Source organism: Aptenodytes forsteri, unplaced genomic scaffold (assembly GCF_000699145.1).
Source record: "Aptenodytes forsteri isolate BGI_AS27 unplaced genomic scaffold, ASM69914v1 Scaffold29, whole genome shotgun sequence".
Lineage (NCBI taxonomy): Eukaryota > Metazoa > Chordata > Aves > Sphenisciformes > Spheniscidae > Aptenodytes > Aptenodytes forsteri.
The window spans coordinates 2200794-2222699 of NW_008794520.1; the positions used below are offsets into that span (position 1 = coordinate 2200794).

At 41.8% G+C, this 21906-nt stretch overlaps 1 protein-coding gene across 1 annotated transcript; it reads left to right on the forward strand.

The window, feature by feature from the left end:
- Positions 1–1439: 1439 nt before the first annotated feature.
- On the forward strand, positions 1440–20469 carry LOC103908592 (poly [ADP-ribose] polymerase 14). The gene is made up of 16 exons (XM_009290989.2): positions 1440–1582; positions 2746–2943; positions 3969–4256; positions 6148–6384; positions 7267–9521; positions 10963–11196; positions 11480–11701; positions 12707–12797; positions 13766–13915; positions 14438–14500; positions 15548–15715; positions 16582–16788; positions 16885–17478; positions 18630–18775; positions 19320–19494; positions 19718–20469. The coding sequence occupies exons 2-16, from the start codon at positions 2847–2849 to the stop codon at positions 20005–20007; spliced, it is 5217 nt and encodes a 1738-aa protein (XP_009289264.1). The 5' UTR covers positions 1440–1582; positions 2746–2846; the 3' UTR covers positions 20008–20469.
- Positions 20470–21906: the final 1437 nt, after the last annotated feature.

Consider the following 21906-nt stretch of genomic DNA (forward strand, 5'->3'; position numbering starts at 1 on the left):
GTGAGGCGCGGGGTGGGGCTTAAACGCTCGCCTCAGCCCTGCGAGGCCGGGGCTCCGGGCCTGGCCCACCCGGCAGCTCAGCGTTGGCCCGGGGCGGCCGGCGGGACGGACGGGAGGAGGGGGGGGACCGCGGGGAGGTGGCAGGAACCGGTGACCAAGCCGTCTGCTCTTCGAGTGCTTGTCCAGGCTGGCGTTGAGCTGCGCTCTTTCTTTCTCCTTTCCTCCCCCCGCCCCCAGCACTCTCCTTCATTTTTTTTTTTTTAAAGCACAAAATTAATTTAATTCGTAAAGCACAGCCCTTAAGTAAACTCCAAGGCACGCGTAAAAGCTGAATGAACTAACTTTCTGTGCAGTTCTTGTTGTGGTTCCAGCTGACGTTGCATGTGTTCTCCCTGTGGGCCAGAATTTACTAATCATACATAGCCTGCTTATCTCTACATGCAAATTACTTATTTTGTGCAAATGAGGGTGGCGCGCAGGTGAAGATTGAGGGCGCAGACTGACATATTACTGTTATCTTTCATTTTCTAATTTAGCTGTGTTCCTTATTGTTTTAAACTAGCAGGTAGAGATGTCATGCAGAGTCAGAATACGTCATGATAGACACTTTTACAGAGGTGCCTGGTTTCTAAAGGCACTTCCCTCCAGATGTCCTTGACAGATCTCTTGTTTGACAGCACAGTTTCTGTATGAGGGTAGTGCTGTAATGCATGGGAGGACCTGCTCACAGTGGTTCATGCAGCATGACTAATGCGCTAGTTTGTTTTCTGATGTTATGCCTGAGGCTTTTTTGAGCTTAAAGGGTGTTTCTGTAACCACATTTAACATATGGTTTGTGTCCTGGTTTCAGCAGGGATAGAGTTAATTTCCTTCCTAGTAGCTGGTACAGTGTTTTGGATTTAGGATGAGAACAAAGTTGATAACACACCGATGTTTTAGTTGTTGCTAGGTAGTGCTTACACTAGTCAAGGACTTTTCAGCTTCCCATGCTCTACTGACTGAGAAGGCTGGAGGTGCACAAGAAGCTGGGAGGGGGCACAGCCAAACTGGCCAAAGGGACATTCCATACCACGTGAGGTCATGCTCAGTACATAAACTGGGGAAAGCTGGCCGGGGGGGCCGCTGCTCGGGGACTGGCTGGGCATCGGTCAGCAGGTGGTGAGCAATTGCTTTGTGCATCACTTGTTTTGTGTATTATTATTATCATTTTATTTCAATTATTAAACTGTTTTTATCTCAACCCACGAGTTTTCTCACTTCTACTCTTCCAGTTTTCTCCCCCATCCCACCGGGGAGGGGGGGAGTGAGCGAGTGGCTGTGTGGTGCTCAGTTACCGACTGAGGTTAAACCACAACAGTTTGAAAAAAGGAATATATGGAAGTCTCTGATTCTGGCAATGTCAAATGAAACTAAATTCAAGCTGTGTTATCTCCTGGGTCTACAAGAGTGTGACCTTTTTCTTCTTGAAGTACATAGTAACTGAGAAAGCATTGTCACTTATCTCTAGTTAATGAACGCCAGGTGTCTCTTCCCACCTGCCAGAATAAGGAGGCTTCTGTGTGCACTCAGCAGGAGAAGACAGGTAAGTGTGCCACTTATCAAGTAAAGACCAGTGTATTCTTGCTTCATTGGTTTTCACTGACCTTCATGCTGCAGTAGTGCCCTGGTCACCTGGGTGGCTTGTGGTGTTTGTCTAATGTAGTGTAGAAATCATCATCTCAGGCTAAAATAAATATTTTTTTTTTTCTTTGTATGAGTCCCTTTAGGAAGCTCCCCACTTCACCAACTGCCTCAGACAGGTCAGTTCCTTAGGGAGAATATGCAGTGGATGCTGACCTTTGTTCTGGGTAAGGCTGTCCTTACCCAGACCTTCCCAGCTGCCAGCAGCCCCGCTAGGACAACCTGTGATAGAACATCAGTAGCTGTGTACCCCAGGTACACCTGAGCTCCTGTGGCAGCCAGCACATGTAGACCCATGGCGACCCACAGCAATGGCTGGAACTGTAAATGAAGAGGGTGCACAGGCAGAAGAGTGATGGTTGCCCTCATTGTGGATTTGTGAAGAAGCTTTCATAGCCGTTACTTCTGCTGTCCTTGCCTGGGGAATCTCAGGCTAAAATAAATATTTTTTTTTTTCTTTGTATGAGTCCCTTTAGGAAGCTCCCCACTTCACCAACTGCCTCAGACAGGTCAGTTCCTTAGGGAGAATATGCAGTGGACGCTGACCTTTGTTCTGGGTAAGGCTGTCCTTACCCAGACCTTCCCAGCTGCCAGCAGCCCCGCTAGGACAACCTGTGATAGAACATCAGTAGCTGTGTACCCCAGGTACACCTGAGCTCCTGTGGCAGCCAGCACATGTAGACCCATGGCGACCCACAGCAATGGCTGGAACTGTAAATGAAGAGGGTGCACAGGCAGAAGAGTGATGGTTGCCCTCATTGTGGATTTGTGAAGAAGCTTTCATAGCCGTTACTTCTGCTGTCCTTGCCTGGTGATGAATGGAAGCCTTTTCTCCTCACCTATTGATACAACTCACGCTAGTGATATGCTCAGCTTGTTTGGGACTTAAAGGCTGTTGTGGAAAAAAAAAAAAACAAACCACCTGAATTACTGTTTATTTGCCTGTTCTTTTCCCTGATCTTATCTGTGATCTGAACAAAAAGTGGTGTGAAAGCTTGGAAGATAATCAGCTTGGGTTTTTTCTTAACTTTTGCCTAAGGCATAGGGTGTGATCTTTCATTTCAGAATCATGTGAGAAATTGGAAGCGGAAAAGGCAGCCTCTAGGAGATCTGTCATAGTAGTAACCACTGCCTCTGGGGAGGAAATAGAAGATGAGATTGTGGAAATGTACTTTGAAAATAAAAAGAAATCTGGTGGGGGGGCCATCGAGTCCTACATCAGAAAGGATCAGCAAATGATCATCATCTTTCGGGATGAGGAAGGTATGATTATATCTTACGGGTGTTACGATACTAAAGCTCCCTTTCAAAAACAGGCCTTTGCTGGTGCTGAATCTCTTTGTGGGCATTGCTCCAGCAGAAATGGTGTATTATTCCTAAAGAGTGACAGGATGTAAAAGGAGCAAATGTGCCTGTCTATCCAATGCAGATGTGGGTTTCTGACAGTGTTTATAGTAACCCACAGGGGAAGAAGTGGTTCTCTAGACCTGTCCCAAATGCTTGATCAAGGCTCACAGAGAATAATGCAGGAGAAATGATGTCAGGAGCACTGCAGAATAAGTAAGCTTTAATTCTAGTTCAGGAGACCGGATAAAGCATAGTACAGTATTAACTGCAGATCATGGGTAAATATTATTTTGTTGTATTTTCTTTCATAGTCATTTCAATTGCCAGGATTTTGGAGATTGGGAGGAAAAGAGGTAGTAAATATTATGTATTTTTAAAGACGGAGAGGTAAATGCTCACCTCTGTGGAGAAAATGATTTTAAAGTAGCCTCAATTTATCTCTAGTTTTCCTATGTTTTCCTCTACGCTAAAGTGCTGTTGGCTACTTGTTAGTGTGTGAAGGATGTATGCAAAAAGAGGAAACTGTTTATGCAGGAGAAATAGTTAAAAATAGTTAAATATTTAAGATAGACAGATGTTAACAGTTAAATATTTGTTAAATATACAAGATAGCAGGATGGAAAACCCTTCATTTGCTATTTATTAGATGTTACTAATCTGGAGAACAGTTTCTTGCACTTGAGCGCAGCAGAAAGGAGGTAGCACTTAACTCAAAGTAACTTTTTTTTTTTCTCCTTTGGGGAGACCGGGAACATCTAGATCATAGAGTAGCTTTTATCCTGACCCTAACTTTTGGTGTAGTTTTGCCTTATTTCTGTTTCTTCTGTGATACGAGAAAATATGGCTGGCCAGATTTTTAAAGTAGAGTGTAATTTGACATGTTGCTCTGCTGTGGCGGGAGGGGAAGGGAAGATCACATCTTTGTTTTCCTGTGGAACTAGATGCCCAAGAAGTTTTGCAAAGGAAGCATCACTCGGTGAAGAAAATTGATCTGTTTGTGAAGCCATGGCAAGTGGAGACTCTCCAGGAGCTGTGCCAAGTGGAGGACTCTCAAGGATCCCTGCCTTCCGCCATAGTTGTGCTTGAAAATGTGCAGGAGACAGTAAAAGATTGCATGTTAATTATGCTAGTAGAGAACGTCAGTGGCTTGTCAGAGGATGATGGTGACTTCAGTGTGGAAATGATACCTGAAATATGTGCTGCTGTAGTTACTTTTACTGGAAATACTGGTAAGAAGGAGTCAGAGTTGCGGATCTTTTTTATTAGCTGCTTATGTGTGCGGGAGACTAAGCAGGAAATTTAATGTCTTCTGTCATAGGTTCAAGGTTTAATCTGATACTGTGTCATTTTAAATGAGGATTTACTCTACTAGAGTTAATGACATACCTTTTATCTGTAAGGTATGGAGGTCAGTGTAAATTAGAAGAGGGCTAGCTCTGATTTGGATGGTAAACAGAACAGGTAGGACTAAAACTATAACTTTGTACAAGCAACAAGAGGATGTACTCAGTTTTAGAACAGATTGATGATAAAGGCTTTCCTTACTACACATGTAACCCCTTTTGGTGAGTTTGTATGGATTTGAGGGAAAATTGAGTAATTACTTGAAACTGAGCTTTTTAAGGTTATTTAATAGACTGCATCAAGTTTGGGAAATCTACTATAATAGATTGGAGGCTGGGAGAAGATTAGGGAAGCAGCATCTTCTTGCAGCTGTTCTCTAGATACCTGCTGTGGCCATTGCTGGACACAGGATACTGGGCTGGATGGACCCTGGGATGCTGAGGCAAGTCCAGCTGTCCTTATGCAGAGTGGCAGCTGTCAGTTATGTGAAGTGTGGAATTAACACCGTATACTTTGCCTGATGCTGCAGTACCAACTAGTTGTTAAGCTACTGCGCATTCATTGTGGGTTTTTAGTGTGTTCAATATCATATACTTTCTCTTCTGCCTTATTAGTGATTGATGACAAAGGCATCTTCCAGGTGACGGAGAAATGTCTGCTCCTACTTCTCACCAGTGAGAGGTTGGGGGGGACTTCCTGGTTCCTGCCAAGATTTGTGTTGGTATTATTAACAAATTCCATCCCAGGACATGGGCAACAGTAAGTGGTATGATAAGACCAGATTCAGAAACAGTGCAAGCCAATGCCATAGCTGATGTTATAGAGATAACAGCACTGCGTTATCAGGAGAACTGAATTAAACTGACAGTGAACTGGTTCCAGGATTCTTTGAGTGCTGCTGCCCTTGAGTCCTTTTAGGGACAAGGTGATTTTACATGTGCTTGATTCTGGGTGAGGAGGTGGGACAGGAAAGAAAAGAGAATTCTGTCTTCTGTGTGGAAAAATTGTGAATTTCTGTAGAAGGTAGAACGTGGTAAAAACAAGTTATATGCCACTTTGAATCAACTTTGTGGGAATAGTTGTATTACTGGTAATACGTAAGAATGAAGTTGCTCAGAAATCTTGAAGTTGTGAAGGGATTAGTCAGTGATATAACTAAACCAAAGAAGTTTTTAGTCTCTGAGAAGGCGTAGGGTTTTCTGCTTTGGAAATCAGAAATTATTTGCCTCTCATATCATGGTCCAGTCCCAAATTTTTGGTGTAGCCTTTAGGAAATAAGTAGATCCTTTAAAAACTTTAATTGTGCGTTTGACTGACAGACGTAAAAGTGACTTGACTATCTTTTACCGTGATGGTAATGGGGGGGGAAATAGCCAAAAATAGAATGTTTATCATAAAACTGAAAGAATTCAAATTTGAACTCTTGACTTATGTCTAATTAGTTGTGTATAAAGCCATAGCCCAAAAATGAACGTGATCTTTCTTTCTGGGTTAAAGAGATCCAGTGCTACTCAGTAGGAAAACTACTGACAAATTCCGGCTACAGTAGTTGTAGTCAACAATTGTGATCAACCATGTGGTGAATACTAGGTGACAGATACTGAGTATGTGGAAAGAAGTAGCTTTGTGGGCACCTCTGGGTTGAGAGATGCTTTGTAATTCAGTGCTTTGGTCAATGCACACAGCAGTAGTCTGCTAACATCATAGTAGAAAGGCAAGCTGCTAGTTTGATCTTGTTTTGTTTTTTTTCTTTTTTCTTCTCCCTTCTCTTTCTAGCTGCAGGGGAATTTGCTAAAAAGTTTAATCAAAACCACAGAGCAAAGCAACAAAATATTACTGCACGGTGCCTTGAGCGAACAAGAAGCATTAGGGCTGAAAATATACCACCTAACACACCCAGTGACTATATAACCGTCTACTTTGAAAACAAGAAGAATGGAGGTGCGCAAGTGGTGGATGTTCAGCAGCTGCCTGATGAAGATGCGGCTATCATTACATTCAGTGACCATAAAGGTAATGCAGAAATATGAAGCCTTTATTTCTCTGAGATCCTCTCACTTAAAGATCAAAATGTGGATTTTCTAAAGAAATGGTTACTTCGCCCTCATAAAACAGTGGATCTGGTACTTTGTCAGCAGGTCTCTGCGAACTGGAGTGCAAGCTCTGGACCAGCTGGGCATGAGGCATAGAATTTTTTCCTTTTTATGCACAGTTTATTTCACCCAGGCCTTGACTCTTACAGAGTTCAGGTTACAGTTTGAGTTCAATAGAGAAAGCACAGCCCCACGTAGTGCAAGAGACTTCTCCCCTCCTGCCTTCACCACCAACTGCGCCATGGCAATGTGTGCTGTCTGGTTCGTCTGAGGACAATTTCCTGGACAGCTTTTTGGCTGGAGAGCAGGTGCTGTGGCTTTTCCAGCCAGTGACAGAAACATGAGCATCTGTGGAAAGTGGAGGACAAGGAGAAAGCTGGAGGCATTGCAACGAAGGGGAGAGCTGAAGGGAAGTTGAAGAAAATAGATGCTCTTTTTGTGGGAAATGGGGGAACTGTGATTTGATACTGTTAAGTAAGAGCCCAGACAACTACTGAGTTGGGCAGTTCAAGTACAGCATATAACAGAAGTGGGGGCAGAGACAGTGCTGTGCATAACTCCTCCTGGAGGCGGACTGTGTTGGTTCTTACCTGGCGCTCTAACTTTTTGGCATTTAAAACCAGTAACTCTTCAATAACTTGGAATTATGCCTATCTGGGAAGGGGGGAAAATTCATGTAAAACTATTCGATAACAAACATTATTATGTAGAAAACAGTTTAAAACAAAAAAAAAACAAAACAGAAGATCTTTGGTTTTAAGTGCTGGCATTAATTGTTTGGGGTTTTGTTTGTTTGTTTTAGATGTAACCAATATCTTGGCAAAGCAGCATTCACTCAACAAAACACCAATCTCTGTCTATCCTTACTACATCTCGCTGGGAACAGCTCTATATGGAAAGGAAGGGCCACAAATAAAGAAGCCAGATCCAATTACAGTGCCTCTGGATCCGTATATCTGGTATTACTTGCAGAGAAATAATAGGCTAATTGAGGCAGTAAGTTGTGAAATGGCAAAGTGTAATTGTGTGCTAACATGGCCTGAGCCCCGCTGTGCAGGCCCAAAAGTTACTTTGCATCCTTCAGCTACTTTGTGTGAGCAGAAGAGATTAGTATCTCGATTGATCAAGACGTGGAATGAAGATGTTTCCACAGCATTTTCACACAGCATATCAAAGTACAAAGCAGTTAAATGTCAAGTAAGCACAGAGGTGTGGGAAGCCATTAGTAACAGCTTTACCCACGATGAAGTTCTGATAATCCCATATATTTCCAAGAATTTACTTGTTCTAGTAGGTGAAAAAGAAGTTGTGAAGAATGTTGAACAAGAGCTGAAGTTTCTGATAGAAAAGGCCACTACAGAAATTGAAAGAGAAAAGCAAAGAACTGAAGAAATGGTGGTAATAGGTCCAGGGGAATATGCAATTTTACAGAGTACTGGTCTTGAAGAAAAAATTTGTATGGAGTTCCCAGCCCTGCAGATAACTTACGATCGTTTGCAGAAGATAATTAACCTATGTGGAATGCCTGAGGAAGTTTATAAAGTAAAAGGGGAAATATTAGATAATATACGCAAAATGGCAAAGAAGACAGTTAATACCCACCCTTATATCTTCCAGTTTTTAGAGCATATCGATAACGAAACCCTGTCACAGAGCCTGTTCATGTCAAAACAAATTAGTGCCTTTTATGAGCTTGGCACAGAAGCTATCATCTTGACAGGGAGTGCTCCTGAAGATCTCCTAAAAGCAGAAGAAGAAATAAAGAAGGAACTGGACTACAAAAGCATTACTTTGGAGGATGAGTCAGTCCTCCAGAAGAAGGAATGGAGGATGCTCACCAAGCAAAACTGCTCTAATGAAGCCGTAACAGTCACTCAGGCAGAGAGTCAGGTCATCATTGCTGGCTGTTCTCAAGCAGTAGCAAAAGCCTTTGAGGAACTCTTTAACTTTATAGATGAAAACACGCAAGTACAAAAGGTCATCGGAGGAAAGCCTGTGGCTGTCATAATGTTTTTTGAGAAAGAGAAGACCAGTGTTTGGGGTGACTTACAGAATAAAGGTGTGAAAGTTGACTTTAGCACACAGAAGAAACGTAGAGTTATATCCTTGAGCGGGCCGAGAAGAGAAGTGCTGAAGGGAGTCACCTTTGTTGAGCAAATTCTGTCTGGCCTGCATTATAAGCGCCTGGTAATTAGAGAGCCAGGAGCCGAGTCGTATTTCAAAGAGCGAGAACACTTTTTTGCCGCCAGTGCAAAACAAGACTTTAAGTGTCTAGTCAGGCTGGAAGAGCAGTCAGAAGAACAGCTGGAAGAACAGCAAGAACATAGCAATACAGGCCAGCCCTACAGGCAGGTGACCATAAATGGAATTGTAATAGCGGTTTATAAAGCTGACTTGTGCACTCATCCTGTTGATGTTGTGGTAAATGCATCTAATGAAGACTTAAAACACATCGGTGGCCTTGCTGAGGCACTGTTAAAAGCGGCTGGTCCAGAGCTGCAACAGGAGTGCGATGAGCTCGTGAGGAAGAACGGGAGCTTGCAGCCTGGGTGTGCAGTTATCACGGGCGCTGGGAAACTCCCCTGCAAGAATGTCATTCATGCTGTTGGGCCCAGGTGGAGGAAGGACGAAGCAGAAAACTGTGTGTACTTGTTAAGAAAGACAGTGAAGGAGAGTCTACGACTAGCTGAAACGCTTAATCATCGTTCCATAGGCCTACCTGCTATAAGTGCAGGGATTTTTGGCTTCCCACTGGAACTGTGTACGTATTCAATTGTATCCTCCATCAAGGAGACCTTGGAAGAATCCATGGGGGACAGCAGCCTGAAGGAGGTTCATCTTGTGGATATTGCACAGAATAACATTCAGGCTTTCAGCAAGGCACTGAGAGAAGTGTTTTCAGATTATTCATCTTCCTACAGGTCACTGCATCAGATCAGTACAGTTCATCAGCCTAGCAAAAGCAAAATTTCTCAAAATAGCAAGAACTTCCCACTGGTAACAACTGAAGAAGGCCTTGACATCATGCTGAGAAGAGGAAGCATTGAAGATGCTACAGTAAGTGTTTAAAATTATCTGCTTTTAAAATATCAAGTGTGTTTTTGTTTTGTGTGGTTTTTTTTTTTTTAAAAAAAACAACCCAAAACACAAAACCAAAAAACAACCAACCTTAGACCGTCATCTGTAATTAGCAGTGTAACGCATCTGATATGTTACTGAAACTGGCTGTCACTGATGATAATAAGAATTGCTATTAGATGACTGTCTTACATGTTAGATACAGATGGCTGTGCAGTATTGCATTTTGTCATCTACTGACACAGAGGCGCACAGATCCCTGTGGTACATGGTGCATTACAGTTTAGCAGAAGCAACTGGGGTCAGCAGGAATGGTTCTGGGCTCTGAACCCCCCTGACCCTATCGTGCTGGGCAGGAACCACCTGCATGCAGCATTGACCTTCCCAGAAATCCTGATTACAAAAGTTTAGTACTAGCGCAGAAGAGGGTGCTTAGTGTTGGTTAATGCGAGTACCCTGCTGTGTGAGAGTACCCTGCCGGGCTGCTTCCAGATCCACTGTGGCCCTGAGGCAGCACAGCCATTCACATCTGAGCCCTGGGCCGCCAGCCAGTCTGGTTCTCCCTGCGTCTGTAGGATATTGGTCTGGGGAACTATTACTCATGCTATTGATGAACACTGGTACACAACATACAGTTGCTATTGCATGTCCTGTGAAGACCCAACTTCACTAATTGATTTCCAGTTGCCTCCAGTATTGAATTGCTGCTAGCTGGCTGATAGCTACTTTACTGGGATCACCAATACTGGAAGCAACTCCTTTCAGAACCCTTTCTGTAGTGGTCAGCAAATCGTTTCAGGAGTGGATGCCTCCCACAGCTTGTGCATGCAGATCCTCCAGTTGGCCAGGGCAGAATATACATTAAAATGTGTATAGAGGTCCTTCCTGAGGAGCTGAATATAGTGCTTGACACAATGTTCATAGCCCTTTGTATTTCACTCCCTTATAAATTACTGCCTTGCTCACTTCTTTCTCCATAGCTTTCCTCCAGTCTTGTTTGTTCTCAGCTTCTCCTTTTTCTCTAGGCCAGTCATGTATGGAAGGTCTTGCTTACCTCAGTGAACACAGGTTTTTGGTCTGCAAGCTTCTCTTAAAGAACGAACTTCATAAACATTTTTCAAATGGAGGTAGAATGAGTAGACCAGGAATGTAGAATTTTAATTTTCTCCTGTTGGCTTGAAATGAATTTCACTGTTAACTCAGCTTCTGTGTTGCTACGGGCAGGCTCGTGGTATTAGAACTGAGCATAACTTTTCTGGTTTATCCCAAAATTTTGTTCAGTCTCAGATTGCTGTCTTAAACATTTACTTTGTAAATCAGCAGGCAGGCTGTATTTGATCAATCGGTGCAAAATATAAACTTGATACTTAAAAGACTTGATACTTAAAAGCTAGATTATTTTTGCTTGCGTGTTTTTCAGACAGACATTGTTGTCATCAGTGTTGCCAACGATCTCCAGCTTGATAAAGGGCTGCTCTCTAAAGCTTTGCTAAGCAAGGCAGGGCCAATGCTTCAAACGGGCTTAAAAGAAGAAGGCCTAGGAAAAACACCTCAGGAAGGATCTGTGTTGAAAACAAAAGGTTACAATCTAGGTTGCAGTGTTGTGCTTCATGCTGTCGTACCTGCATGGTCCCAGAACCACTCATCTCCAAAGGTATAAGGGTTTTTATTTGCCTGAACTCTAATTTGACCGGGTTTTATAGTGGGTTTAATGCAACTTCTCCTTTGAAATGAGGGACAGTTTCGTAGGAGATGAGAGAGTTTGGGCTGTTTTTTTTTTTAACTGTGTGGCTAATCCCTTGTTGACTAATATATTCCTTGTCATGTATGCAATTACTGTAGTTTAATACCAAGAGACAGCTAAGAGGGAAAGTGCTACATTGCACATACTGGAAAAAATTACTTTCAGTAATTGAAAGAATAATTGTGCTTTACAGGTCTTGGGCGACATCATCACAAAATGCCTGCAGATTGCTGAGGAACTGTCTTTAAAGTCAATTACTTTCCCAGCGATTGGGACAGGGAATTTAGGATTCCCAAGGTCTATTGTTGCTAAATTACTGTTTGACAAAGTGTTTGAATTCAGTAGTAAAAATGGAGTAAATTCTCTTGAGGAAGTTCACTTTCTGTTGCATCCAAAAGACACAGCTAATATTCAGGTGAGTTACCATGTTTTTCTGTCTCTTTTAGATGCTTGTTTATTTGGGTCTATCTTATACTTGGCTATCTGATGATCTCCAAAGAATCCACAGGGCGCTTGTTCTTATACTAAGGAAGAAGTTTGCTGACAGTCTCTCTTGTCTGTACTGAAAGTTCTCTTTTTGGTTCTACCCTCATGGTCACCTGCCTGTCCTGTACAGCCTTGCTCCCTTCCTGTCCTTTTCTGTTCCCTGGCAATAATACAAACGAAAGTGTAATTACTCTTTATCTCATGAACTCACCTAATTCTTCAGTACGTAGGACTTGCCAACAGGTAAATTTGCTGCAGCTCCTGCATAGATGCCTTCACTCTTGGAAAAAGGAGTGCTTTCAATGGAGTGCTAGTGTCTTTTTAGGAAGAATAATTATGCTAGGATTGCTGTGCTGGTAAACTCTAGTAGAAACATAGTAGTATTCCGCGTGCCCCTTTCTTCAGTATCGCATTAGCACAAATTTTCTATATCCACGCTCAAGTTACTCATTTCACACATGAATCTCTCAAAAGAGAGCACTCACACTGTGAATTAATGTCCAAATGAGTGTTTCTGCATCTGTTGACTTCTGCTATTTTGTGCAGTAGCTAATACATTTTGAAAGGCCAAACTTGAAGGCTACTGTGCTAAAGCCTGAGCTATTGTGCAAAGAGAAGGATGGCATTAGCTGCAAGACTTGAGTTAGAGTGTAAACTAGCCTCTCAGCGTAAGGATGCCATCTGTTAATGTATCCCTCTGGAACGGTAACTAGGGCTTTGGCTTAGTTATCAATTCTGTCTGTTGCTCACACTGAATAACCTTGCTCTCTGATAACAGTGTGTCAAGACTTGCCATCAGTGTTATGGCAGATGGTATAAAGTAATTTGCATTAAGCTCTCTTCTAAATGTTTTTTAACTTTACTTTTCAAACCTTTATTTCTACTGTGTAGCCTAAAGACTTCTACAGGGGTTGATTGTAATTTCCTTCTCTAGGAATTTTCAGATGAACTTGAGAACAGATGTGGAAATACTGTAGCTGTTAAAGTGCAGAAGACTTCTCCAAATAAGGCTAGCCAAGACACAGGTAAACTTGTTTCACAGAAGTGTGCCTAGTGGATTTTTTTTTTTTTTACTCTTTTAAATATTCCAGGAAATGCATTCATTGTGGATGTTTAGATATTTGCTTGGTGAGCATGTCATTCCCTAAATCCAAGTAACAGTCAAAGTGGCTGCTGTAAAGGCAGCATATAGTATTTCAGGCTGAGTGTCTGTAATGTCTGAAACGGTGTTGGAGGTGCTAAGAAAAAAAAAGTGTACCTGTGATTCACTATCTGGACAGTGCCCCTACAAATCAGGACAGCGGAAGCTATCATGTGCTGAGGGCACAACTAGAGCTTTTTCTTTTATTGCTGCAGCACTTGATTAGATCGTGAACAGATCGGTGTCTTCCTATGTCCTGGGAAGGCAGGTGAGTTCCTGGTTATATGTCTTAAAGTGGCCTCTTTGGAATACTCTTAAATCTTTTACACATTCAGATGAATAGCAAAACCAAACTGAAATATCTTTGGTGTTATCCAGCCTAATGGAACTGCAGAGTGTAGAAAATGAGTTATATGTTGAAAACATAATCAAGTTTTTACAAATAACGCATAGGTAAAAAGTTCCTGTCACGCAGTAGAGAACCTGCCTGAAAACTCTGTGAGACAGAGGAGCAAGGGAGTGAGACTTGGAAAGTTCACTGCTCGCTTACCTTGCAGTTTCGCAAAGGCTTATATAGTAAAATGTCGCAAAGTAGTGTCTGTATACCAGATGTGCAGCAAAAAGAGTTTTTTCTGCCATGTCAGCATGAATAGCAATGATGGGAATAGGTGAAGGTTGATCAGAGACTCCTGTGAGAAGAAATGATTTTCAGTTAACATGGCAGGCAGTCCTCTTCACTGGCTGAATGTGAAGGTGAACTGTGGTCTCTGTAGGCATTGTACCCATGAACAAGTCCCTTATCTCTTACCTCATTGCTCCCTTCTGCTCAGGGTCTGTATTTCTTTCCTGCAGCTTTTTTTGGTACCTCTTCAACCCCAGCACAGGGTGTGCATGAAATGACGATTGGCTCCATCGTGTTCCGGGTGGCGGAAGGCGATATTACCAAGGAAGAGGGAGATGTCATTGTAAACATAACAAACCAAACCTTCAGCCTCAAAACAGGTATTTTAGTTGGTATTATGTGTGAAAACAGTATGTGTGGTTGGAAGGACTGGGTAAGGAGAGTAGGAAGTACTTTTTTCAATGTTTCAAACCCTTTTGTTTCGCAGTTTGGTTTCTGTTTTGCTTCTTAGGGTACAAAGGTTCAATTAGGAAGTGTCTGAAACTTTCTTTTTCTTGTTAATCTATGTTACAGGATGGCATATTTAAGACTCTTACAGAAAGGGAAACTAATTTTAAATTTTTTTATAAAATCTTTTTATAGAACATCTCTTGGACTAAAGGAGAAGACAAACCTCAGTGAGGTTTTGACCTCAGTGAAACTTGTTAGGTACTTTAGACATCATTTTGAATTGAAAAGCATAAGTCTGAAATTCAGGCAACAGTGCTTTTCAATTATAACCTTTACTGTTATCATGATTGAGATAGTTTTAGATACTATGTGGTACACGGTTCTGCCTCAGATGGGACTTTAATGGCATTAACAGTAGTAACAGTGGATTCATATGCCTCTTCTCATTTAAGGTGTCTCTAGAGCAATTCTGAACGGTGCTGGAAAAGCAGTTGAAGATGAATGTGCTCAACTAGGTATGGTACAACATTTCTGACCTCCTTTTTGAAGGTGTTCATGCATGGCAGGTAATCTGTTGGAATACTTTCTCAGTGCCTGCTGTACATCCATCTGTATTATGCACTATGTTACATCAGCTAGTTTTTAATCAGTTAATGTGATATTTGTAAAACATCTAATGAGGGAAGGAAAAGAAAAATCTTCAAGAAGAGAGGGCTTCTAAGCATATGTAAAGAACTAAATCTATTCATTATTGCATCCTCTTGTTCCAGTAAAGCTTTCCATGATAAAAACAATTCGAGTCTACATCGTACAGAGCCATGAGCAAGGCATGATGTTGGCAGAAATATTAATAGGGAAGCCATACCTCCCTGGAAGCAACTGTCTACCTGCGACTCCTTTTGTCATTCCCGAGCGAGAAAATGTTTGCTGTTGGCTTAACTAGCAACCCACTACCGCATCCTCTGTGTGACCAAGAGGGAAAACTAGTGAAGCTGGGTTCCTGCCTCCTAAGAGGCATTTATTTGTACTCCAAATTCAGCTAGTGAACAGCAAATACAATGAATGGGGAGTAAAGATGGACAAGTATGTGGTTTAAAACCCCACGAAGTAAGGGAAGTGGGAAAGACGCTGGTGTGGAGGTCAGCTTGGAAGACCAACCAAAGGAAAAGAATTATGTGGAGGAGATAATAGGTAAACCTCTGTTGCGCAGGCCAAGAGGGTAATTCAGGCTAGGCAGCCTGAGGGTAGATGGCATGCTTGTGTGTGCGTGAAGACAGAGTATAGTACTAGTCTGCATGAAGTTCTCCAAATCTGCAGAGCAAACCTGACAAATAAAGGCGCACACAAAATTTATTTGCCAAACGAGGCAAATATTTTACAAACATAAAATGAATCTTTGTGCCTTTAAAGTGAAAATAGAGGGAGTTGGACGGTTTGTGGAAGGAGACTTGAAGCTTATCCTGGGGTGTATTTGTCATCATTTCTTATTTCCTAATGAGGATTAGTACACGTCTATATTGTGGATAATTTTGAGTGATTACGTTCTCCTACCTATGTTTCAGCCTCACAAGCTAACAAGAGCTATATCACCACCCAAGCAGGAAACCTGCCATGCAAAAAAATAATTCATTTTGTTGCCCAGGATGATATCAAGATGCTAGTCTCCCAAGTGCTTCAGGAGTGTGAATTACAGCAGTACACCTCTGTCACCTTCCCAGCAATTGGAACAGGTCTGTGTCTCCCTTTTGAAATGGGTTCAGTGCATGTGATTCTGCTGATCTCAGGGTTCAAGTGATGAGTTTGATTTATCTGGAGGGGTTATTCTTTGGTGAAAATATATTCAGAAACTGCAGACTTAAAACTGTTATTAGAAGCTTATGAAGACCTAGAAAGCTTCACTCCTTGTAGTCAGCTAGTATGTAAAGAATGTAAGTGCTATAGAGCCGACACTTCCTTGCTAACAGGGATTTAAAGGTATGTCTGTACTTCCTGGAGAACCATAAATATTTGTCACAGCAGCCTGATACGCGTGGGCAGCTCATCAGAGAATATCCAGGGAGCTACTTCTCCATTGCTGAAATCAGTAGATGATGCAACTCCGGCTGGCGGCAGCACAAGTAGGGTTGATACGGATGGAATGTGAACTTGTCAAAAAGGCCAGATCATCCCTTTTTCTTCTGTTATTTTCAGTTAGTTCAGTAGAAAGAGAATCCAGAATTGGGCCCCACGCATGCAGGGACCTCTTGCATGAATAAAACTAGACTTGCTTTTTGAGCAAAGAGTTGGCTACTGGGCCATTGAGCGTCAGGCCTGTGGCCTATTAGGTAACCAAGCCTTACCATCTATGTCATAACCTGATCAGTCACCATGTCAACAAAAGTAAACTTCCATTTTTCCCTTGCTGGAAGGGTGGTCTTGAACCTCCTTTTCCTGATAAATAGAAACCTTTCCTAATTGCCAGCCTGAAGTTATTTCTGACCTGCTTATGATCCAAGTGATTGTGGGGATGTTCGTAACTGTTCTTTTAAAGATGTTTTAATCATTTGTAACAGTTATTAATGCTTTTTAAAGGCAAAATGTTTATAACTTGTTTCAGGTGAGGCAGGCCGTGATCCAGCTGTAGTAGCTGACAACATGATAGATGCAGTAACTGACTTTGCAAGAAGTAACTCTGCTCCATCTGTGAAAACTATTAAAGTTGTCATCTTTCAGCCACATCTGCTGAGTGTGTTCCATACAAGCATGCAGAAAAGAGGACGTCCTGCTAAAACAGCAGCCAAATCAGTGCTTTCCAAGTTAAAGTGTGAGTAGATGTCACTTAAATACAGGTTATAGATCAATCTGTTTAGCACCAGCTGATAATGGTTAATATTAATTACATTTGTGTATTTCAATGTAGCGTTCTGGAGCTCTGAGAAACGTTCCCCAAAGGAAAAAAACAAACCAGTTATGGAAAAGAAAATCGACCTGGCTGTTGTGCAGATTTGTGGTGAAAACAAAAAGAAAGTGGAAGAAGCTCAAAACTGGTTGAAAAGTGCAATTTTAAAGGAACAGTTTCGAAGAGAAATCAGAGATGAGTCTATCCTTCATTTTGGTGAAGCGGAGAGTGAGGAACTGTGTGACCTACAAAAGAAATTAAAAATTGCTCTCTGTTTGGATAGTACCTCTATTCAAATTTCAGGTGTTGCGAAAGATGTCTGGATTGCTTCTTCAGCTGTTCAAGACATGATCCACAGGGTAAAAGCTGCTAAAGAGGAAGAGATCAGGGCAGAACTTTTACAAAACTTAATTGAGTGGAAATATTTTGAAAAGGATTCCTATGTGCCCTTCGACAGTCTCACAAATATGCACTTGGAAAATGCTTTCATGGGAAAGCAGAAAGGTATTTCAGTCATCATTGATGAGAAAAAATACAGAGTGAATATACAAGCTAGATATGCTGTGGATGACCAAGGAAAACATACACCTATTATACGTGTTGATAAATCTGAAGGTAAGTAAAAGCATCTTGACAGACTGACGTTCCCACATTAAAACCAGGTTGCATCCAGCCTAGTAAGACTAAGAAATGGTAAGAATATGCAAAATATTGTTAGGAGCTTTGTGGAGGTCCATTTCTGGAGAATGTAGAAAGGAACTGAATTGGGAAACGAAAATAAAAGAATCCTGCAGTTATTTAAGATGTTTTGAAATGTAGGTAATGTGTTCTGAGGTTCTTAACAGGCTTACTAGCAATAACTTGATATTTGTAGCAGTTGTCATTCTAGATCTCAGCTCATTTCTGTTCTCGAGACGTACCCTCTTCCATTTACTTCTAGTCCTTTACAATATAAGGAGCTACCTCTTTCTTACTCATCCATACAGGACTTTTCCCACTGTATTACTTTAATTTGTCCTGCTGTGACTCAGTTTTACAGGGGCACATTTTATATCTTAACGGGAACAACTTTTTTGTCCACTTCACACTTGAAAGTGAAAGTGGACAGGTTTAAGTAACTGTGCAACTCCCAGTGCCTTAGTAATGCCTGCTGCACGTGTTTTCAGATTTTTATTTTTTGTTCTCTTACCAAAAAACGTCACTTCTAATTGAGGGAACCTATAATGCTGGATGTCTGTAGCATATGCATCAGTCAGTGTTACTGTTTAACAGTACAGCTAGATACTAGGCCTCGCATGAAATGAGAGAAGGGAAGAAAGGGAAGACTTACGCTTTTCAGATGGAGAGTATATTCTTGAACTTTTGAATGTAAAACCTTCCTTGTTCAGATGCTTTGCTCCTAGTCTCCTAGTTGATGAGAACTAACTACTCGGTAAATCTGCATTTGCTCCATGTCCTTGAAAACTTGACTTGCAGGGAAGGCTACTGGTAAAAGATGTTGCAGAGGATCCCTCTTCAGCTGTGAAGAACAGATTTGTCTAGGAACTACCAATTCAGGCATATCAATTGCCAGTGCAGTGGCAAACTAGAAGCTACAATGCCCTAATCCTTTGGTAAAAGAGCCATGGAATACTCTTGGCTGACAAAGACCAGTAGGCACTAGTGATAAGCTAGATGTATGGGCTTTTAGAAGGGTTTGTAGCAGGGCATGTTTCATTTTAAGCAGAGGATTTGGGTAAATATGATTGATTATGTTTCTTCTGCAGATCAAGAGTCAACAGTGCTCCCTGCAACGTGGGACGATATGCAAAACCAGCGACTCAAAATAGTGGAACTAAAACCAGAAACAAGAGAATATAAAGATGTGCAGGAAAAGTTTCTGAAGACCTGTCAGTCATTAAAAATTGAAAAGGTAAAAGCATGTCATCATTTCGGAGCATAAATACTTTGCTAGCAAGTGATGAAGAATACTAATAACAATGGAAAAATAAATTCCACTGGGATTTCTGAAGTTGGACAAGTCTGTATGGCTGTCACTAACTTTAATCAGCATCAGTGTAATGTTGCAGTTGAGGTATTTGGAACAACTCTTAAGCAGTCGCTTCTTCAGCACCAAGGGAGAGTGCTCTTCCTTTAAATTGTTTTTGCAATAGCAGAGCACAGCATTTGCTCACTTAAGCCATGTGTGCTTTGCAGGTAGGCATGTCATCTATGCCCCAGAAACCTGCGAAACTGTCCTATATTGTTTCCCATGGAGTGTTTCTGTCATGTTTTGGGCTGGGTTCTGCTGTCTGTCATGCCAAAGTGTGGAGTGATTTGACTAACTTATTTCATAATCTGGTATACATGCATTGGAGCTAGGAGGAGAATCTTGGAAGCAGACTGAATTGTTGATACGCTAATGTTTTTCATGACAGCAACCTACTTTCTTTCTGTCTTACTTTCAAACTTTGCAGGTCGAAAGGGTACAGAACCTATTTTTTTGGAAGGCCTACCAAATAAAAAAACGTGAAATGGATAACAAAAATGGTAACAGCAATAATGAGAGGCTTTTGTTTCATGGGACAAGTATGGAGTCGTTAACCTTAATTAACAACTATGGATTTAACCGGAGCTATGCTGGAATGCATGGTAATGTGGATTTCAAAACAACTCTTGTTTTCCTGAATAGGGCTAGGACTGATTTGCCATGCCATCTGTATAGTCCTGCCTTGTATGCAAAATTATTTGTTCTGTTAAATCTCCCTATTGCAAATAAAAGCAAAATTGTCAAGAGATTCACAGGCTCTGAAGATGGCAGATAAGTGATTGCTGCTACCGAAATGCTCACAAACATTTGTTTTTCTGACTACAGCTGCGAACTTTGGAAATGGAACATACTTTGCTGTTAATGCCAACTATTCTGCCAGTGACATCTACTCTAAACCAGACGCGAATGGGAAGAAGTACATGTACTTGGCTCGAGTCCTTGTTGGAGAATATTCTCAGGGGACAAGAGGATCAATTACTCCAGCAGCAAAAAATGCTAGTAACCCTATAGATTTGTTTGATAGTTCAACTGATAATGTGAACCAGCCATCCATGTTTATCATATTTAATGACATTCAAGCTTACCCAGAATACCTTATCACTTTCACTAGATAAGCATTTTGATTGCAGCCAAGGTTGCATGTCTCTCAGTCTCTGTGTAGGACAGAAACACTTGTAACAAAAATACACAATGAAAACAAATAATTCTATCAAATTAATTTCTTAAAGCTTGGTTACATTTAAGCAACTTCTGGCAATTTTTGCCAGCACTGAAATGGACTACTTGTTTACACTCAGAGTAGCTGAGCATGTTTAACGCTGGAGCTCAGTATTCTACGGAAAACCGCTGTTAGATTACATATCAAGCCTTTATACTGTATTAGCCTTTTCTGTGCAGCCTTGTGGCCATCCTAGTTGCACTAGGAAGTGGGGAGTGCTGGTGGGGGAGTGGAAGGGATCTTCTTTCAGCCACTGACCGCTTGATGTTGCATTTCTGATGGCTTCTTACACTCTGTAAATGACAGTCTGCATCATGAATTATGATACAGTGGTTTTCAATAAATGAACTAATTGTAGTTATTTCTTGTGTTTGTCTAAACATCTAGCCTTGGTTTTCAGCCAATGAACTTGATGCCTCAAATACAGATTTGATTTGTTTTAATAGAATAATCCTCCCTGGCAAGTAAGTAAGAGGTTCTACAGAAGGTTATAGAAGTTGCGTGAGTTACTTATATGGCCTAAGAGAGACAGAAAAGTAAATTTTGAGGTGTTTCTGTTGTCATACACCAGCTGCAGCAACCTTCCTGTGATCTTAAGGAGAAATTAATAGAGCAAAGAAAAGCACAGAGGGGTTTGGGGGAGTTGCTCAGGCTTAAATTAATAGGTTATCTCAAAGGGATGATCGTTAACAAGCCAAAGTTCAGAGCTCCGTGTTGGAGGGGGGAAGCAAAGCAACATGTAGCATGTTGACAGAATAAAAAAATACACCTTTCAGCCTTAGATACTGTGAGATCTTCTAGTGAAAAAGCAGAGTGATGCAGCACCTCCACATTCTAAAAACCCTTGACTCCTCCCGATGTATCGGGTTTGACTTCTTATTTGGTTGGATGATTAAGAGAAAATCTTCCAATACTTGCTTTACGTAGTTAGGTTGCTATTACTTTAAAGTTTTACTGCGGGTTGATGTGTCCATATGAGCAATAATCATTGCAGGGTGAACATTGCCGAGGGACATGTTTTCTGGGGAAGGTGGTGTGAAATAATGTGAACCTGCAAGTATCTTAGTAGACCCACAAGCATCAGGCTGTTCATTCACGCCTCACCCCATCGCTCCGTCTGCAACAGTGCTGGAACCACTTGCTTTGGGCTTTATTGCTTTTGATTATGTCTGTTTTCTAACTGCTGAAGAATGCTGACACTTGAATTCCTAGTGCTTGAAATCAAGATGTGGGGGTCAAAAGTCAGTTTTGCTTTTAAAATAACTAGACTTAGTCGATCCTCGTAACAAATACATACGGTCACTGGTCCACCGGCATGACAGGAGCCAGAGGTGATGGCTCGGGGTGCTTCACTGCAGCTGATGGGTCATTTGTACCACTCTGAAATTTCTCTTCCGGAGACAGTAATGCACAAGAAACTGTGGAGACCAAGGTGTTTTTTCACCAGTGCTTGCATTACAGGTGCCTAGGGCGGGCATCAAGCACGGAGCAGAAGCCTGTAGCACTGAGCTCTGTGCAGACAATGAGTAAAAGACACTGCTTCTCCAAACGAGTTTATTATAATCTACAGGCCAGGGAGGAGGCGGAAGAGTACAAGGGGACCTTATTCCTCCAGCAGCGTGATGGGCTTCCAGCTCCCAGCACAGGGAGGGAGAGGATATTTTATAACGTGGAGGGAGTGCCTGAGGCAGCTGTGGGTGTTTTAGGAAATTCTGGCGAGGAAAGGAGCGTAAGGGCGCAGCTGTGAAGCTGGGACCGGTGGGCCGCCCTCCCCGGGCGGGGGGGGGGAAGGGGG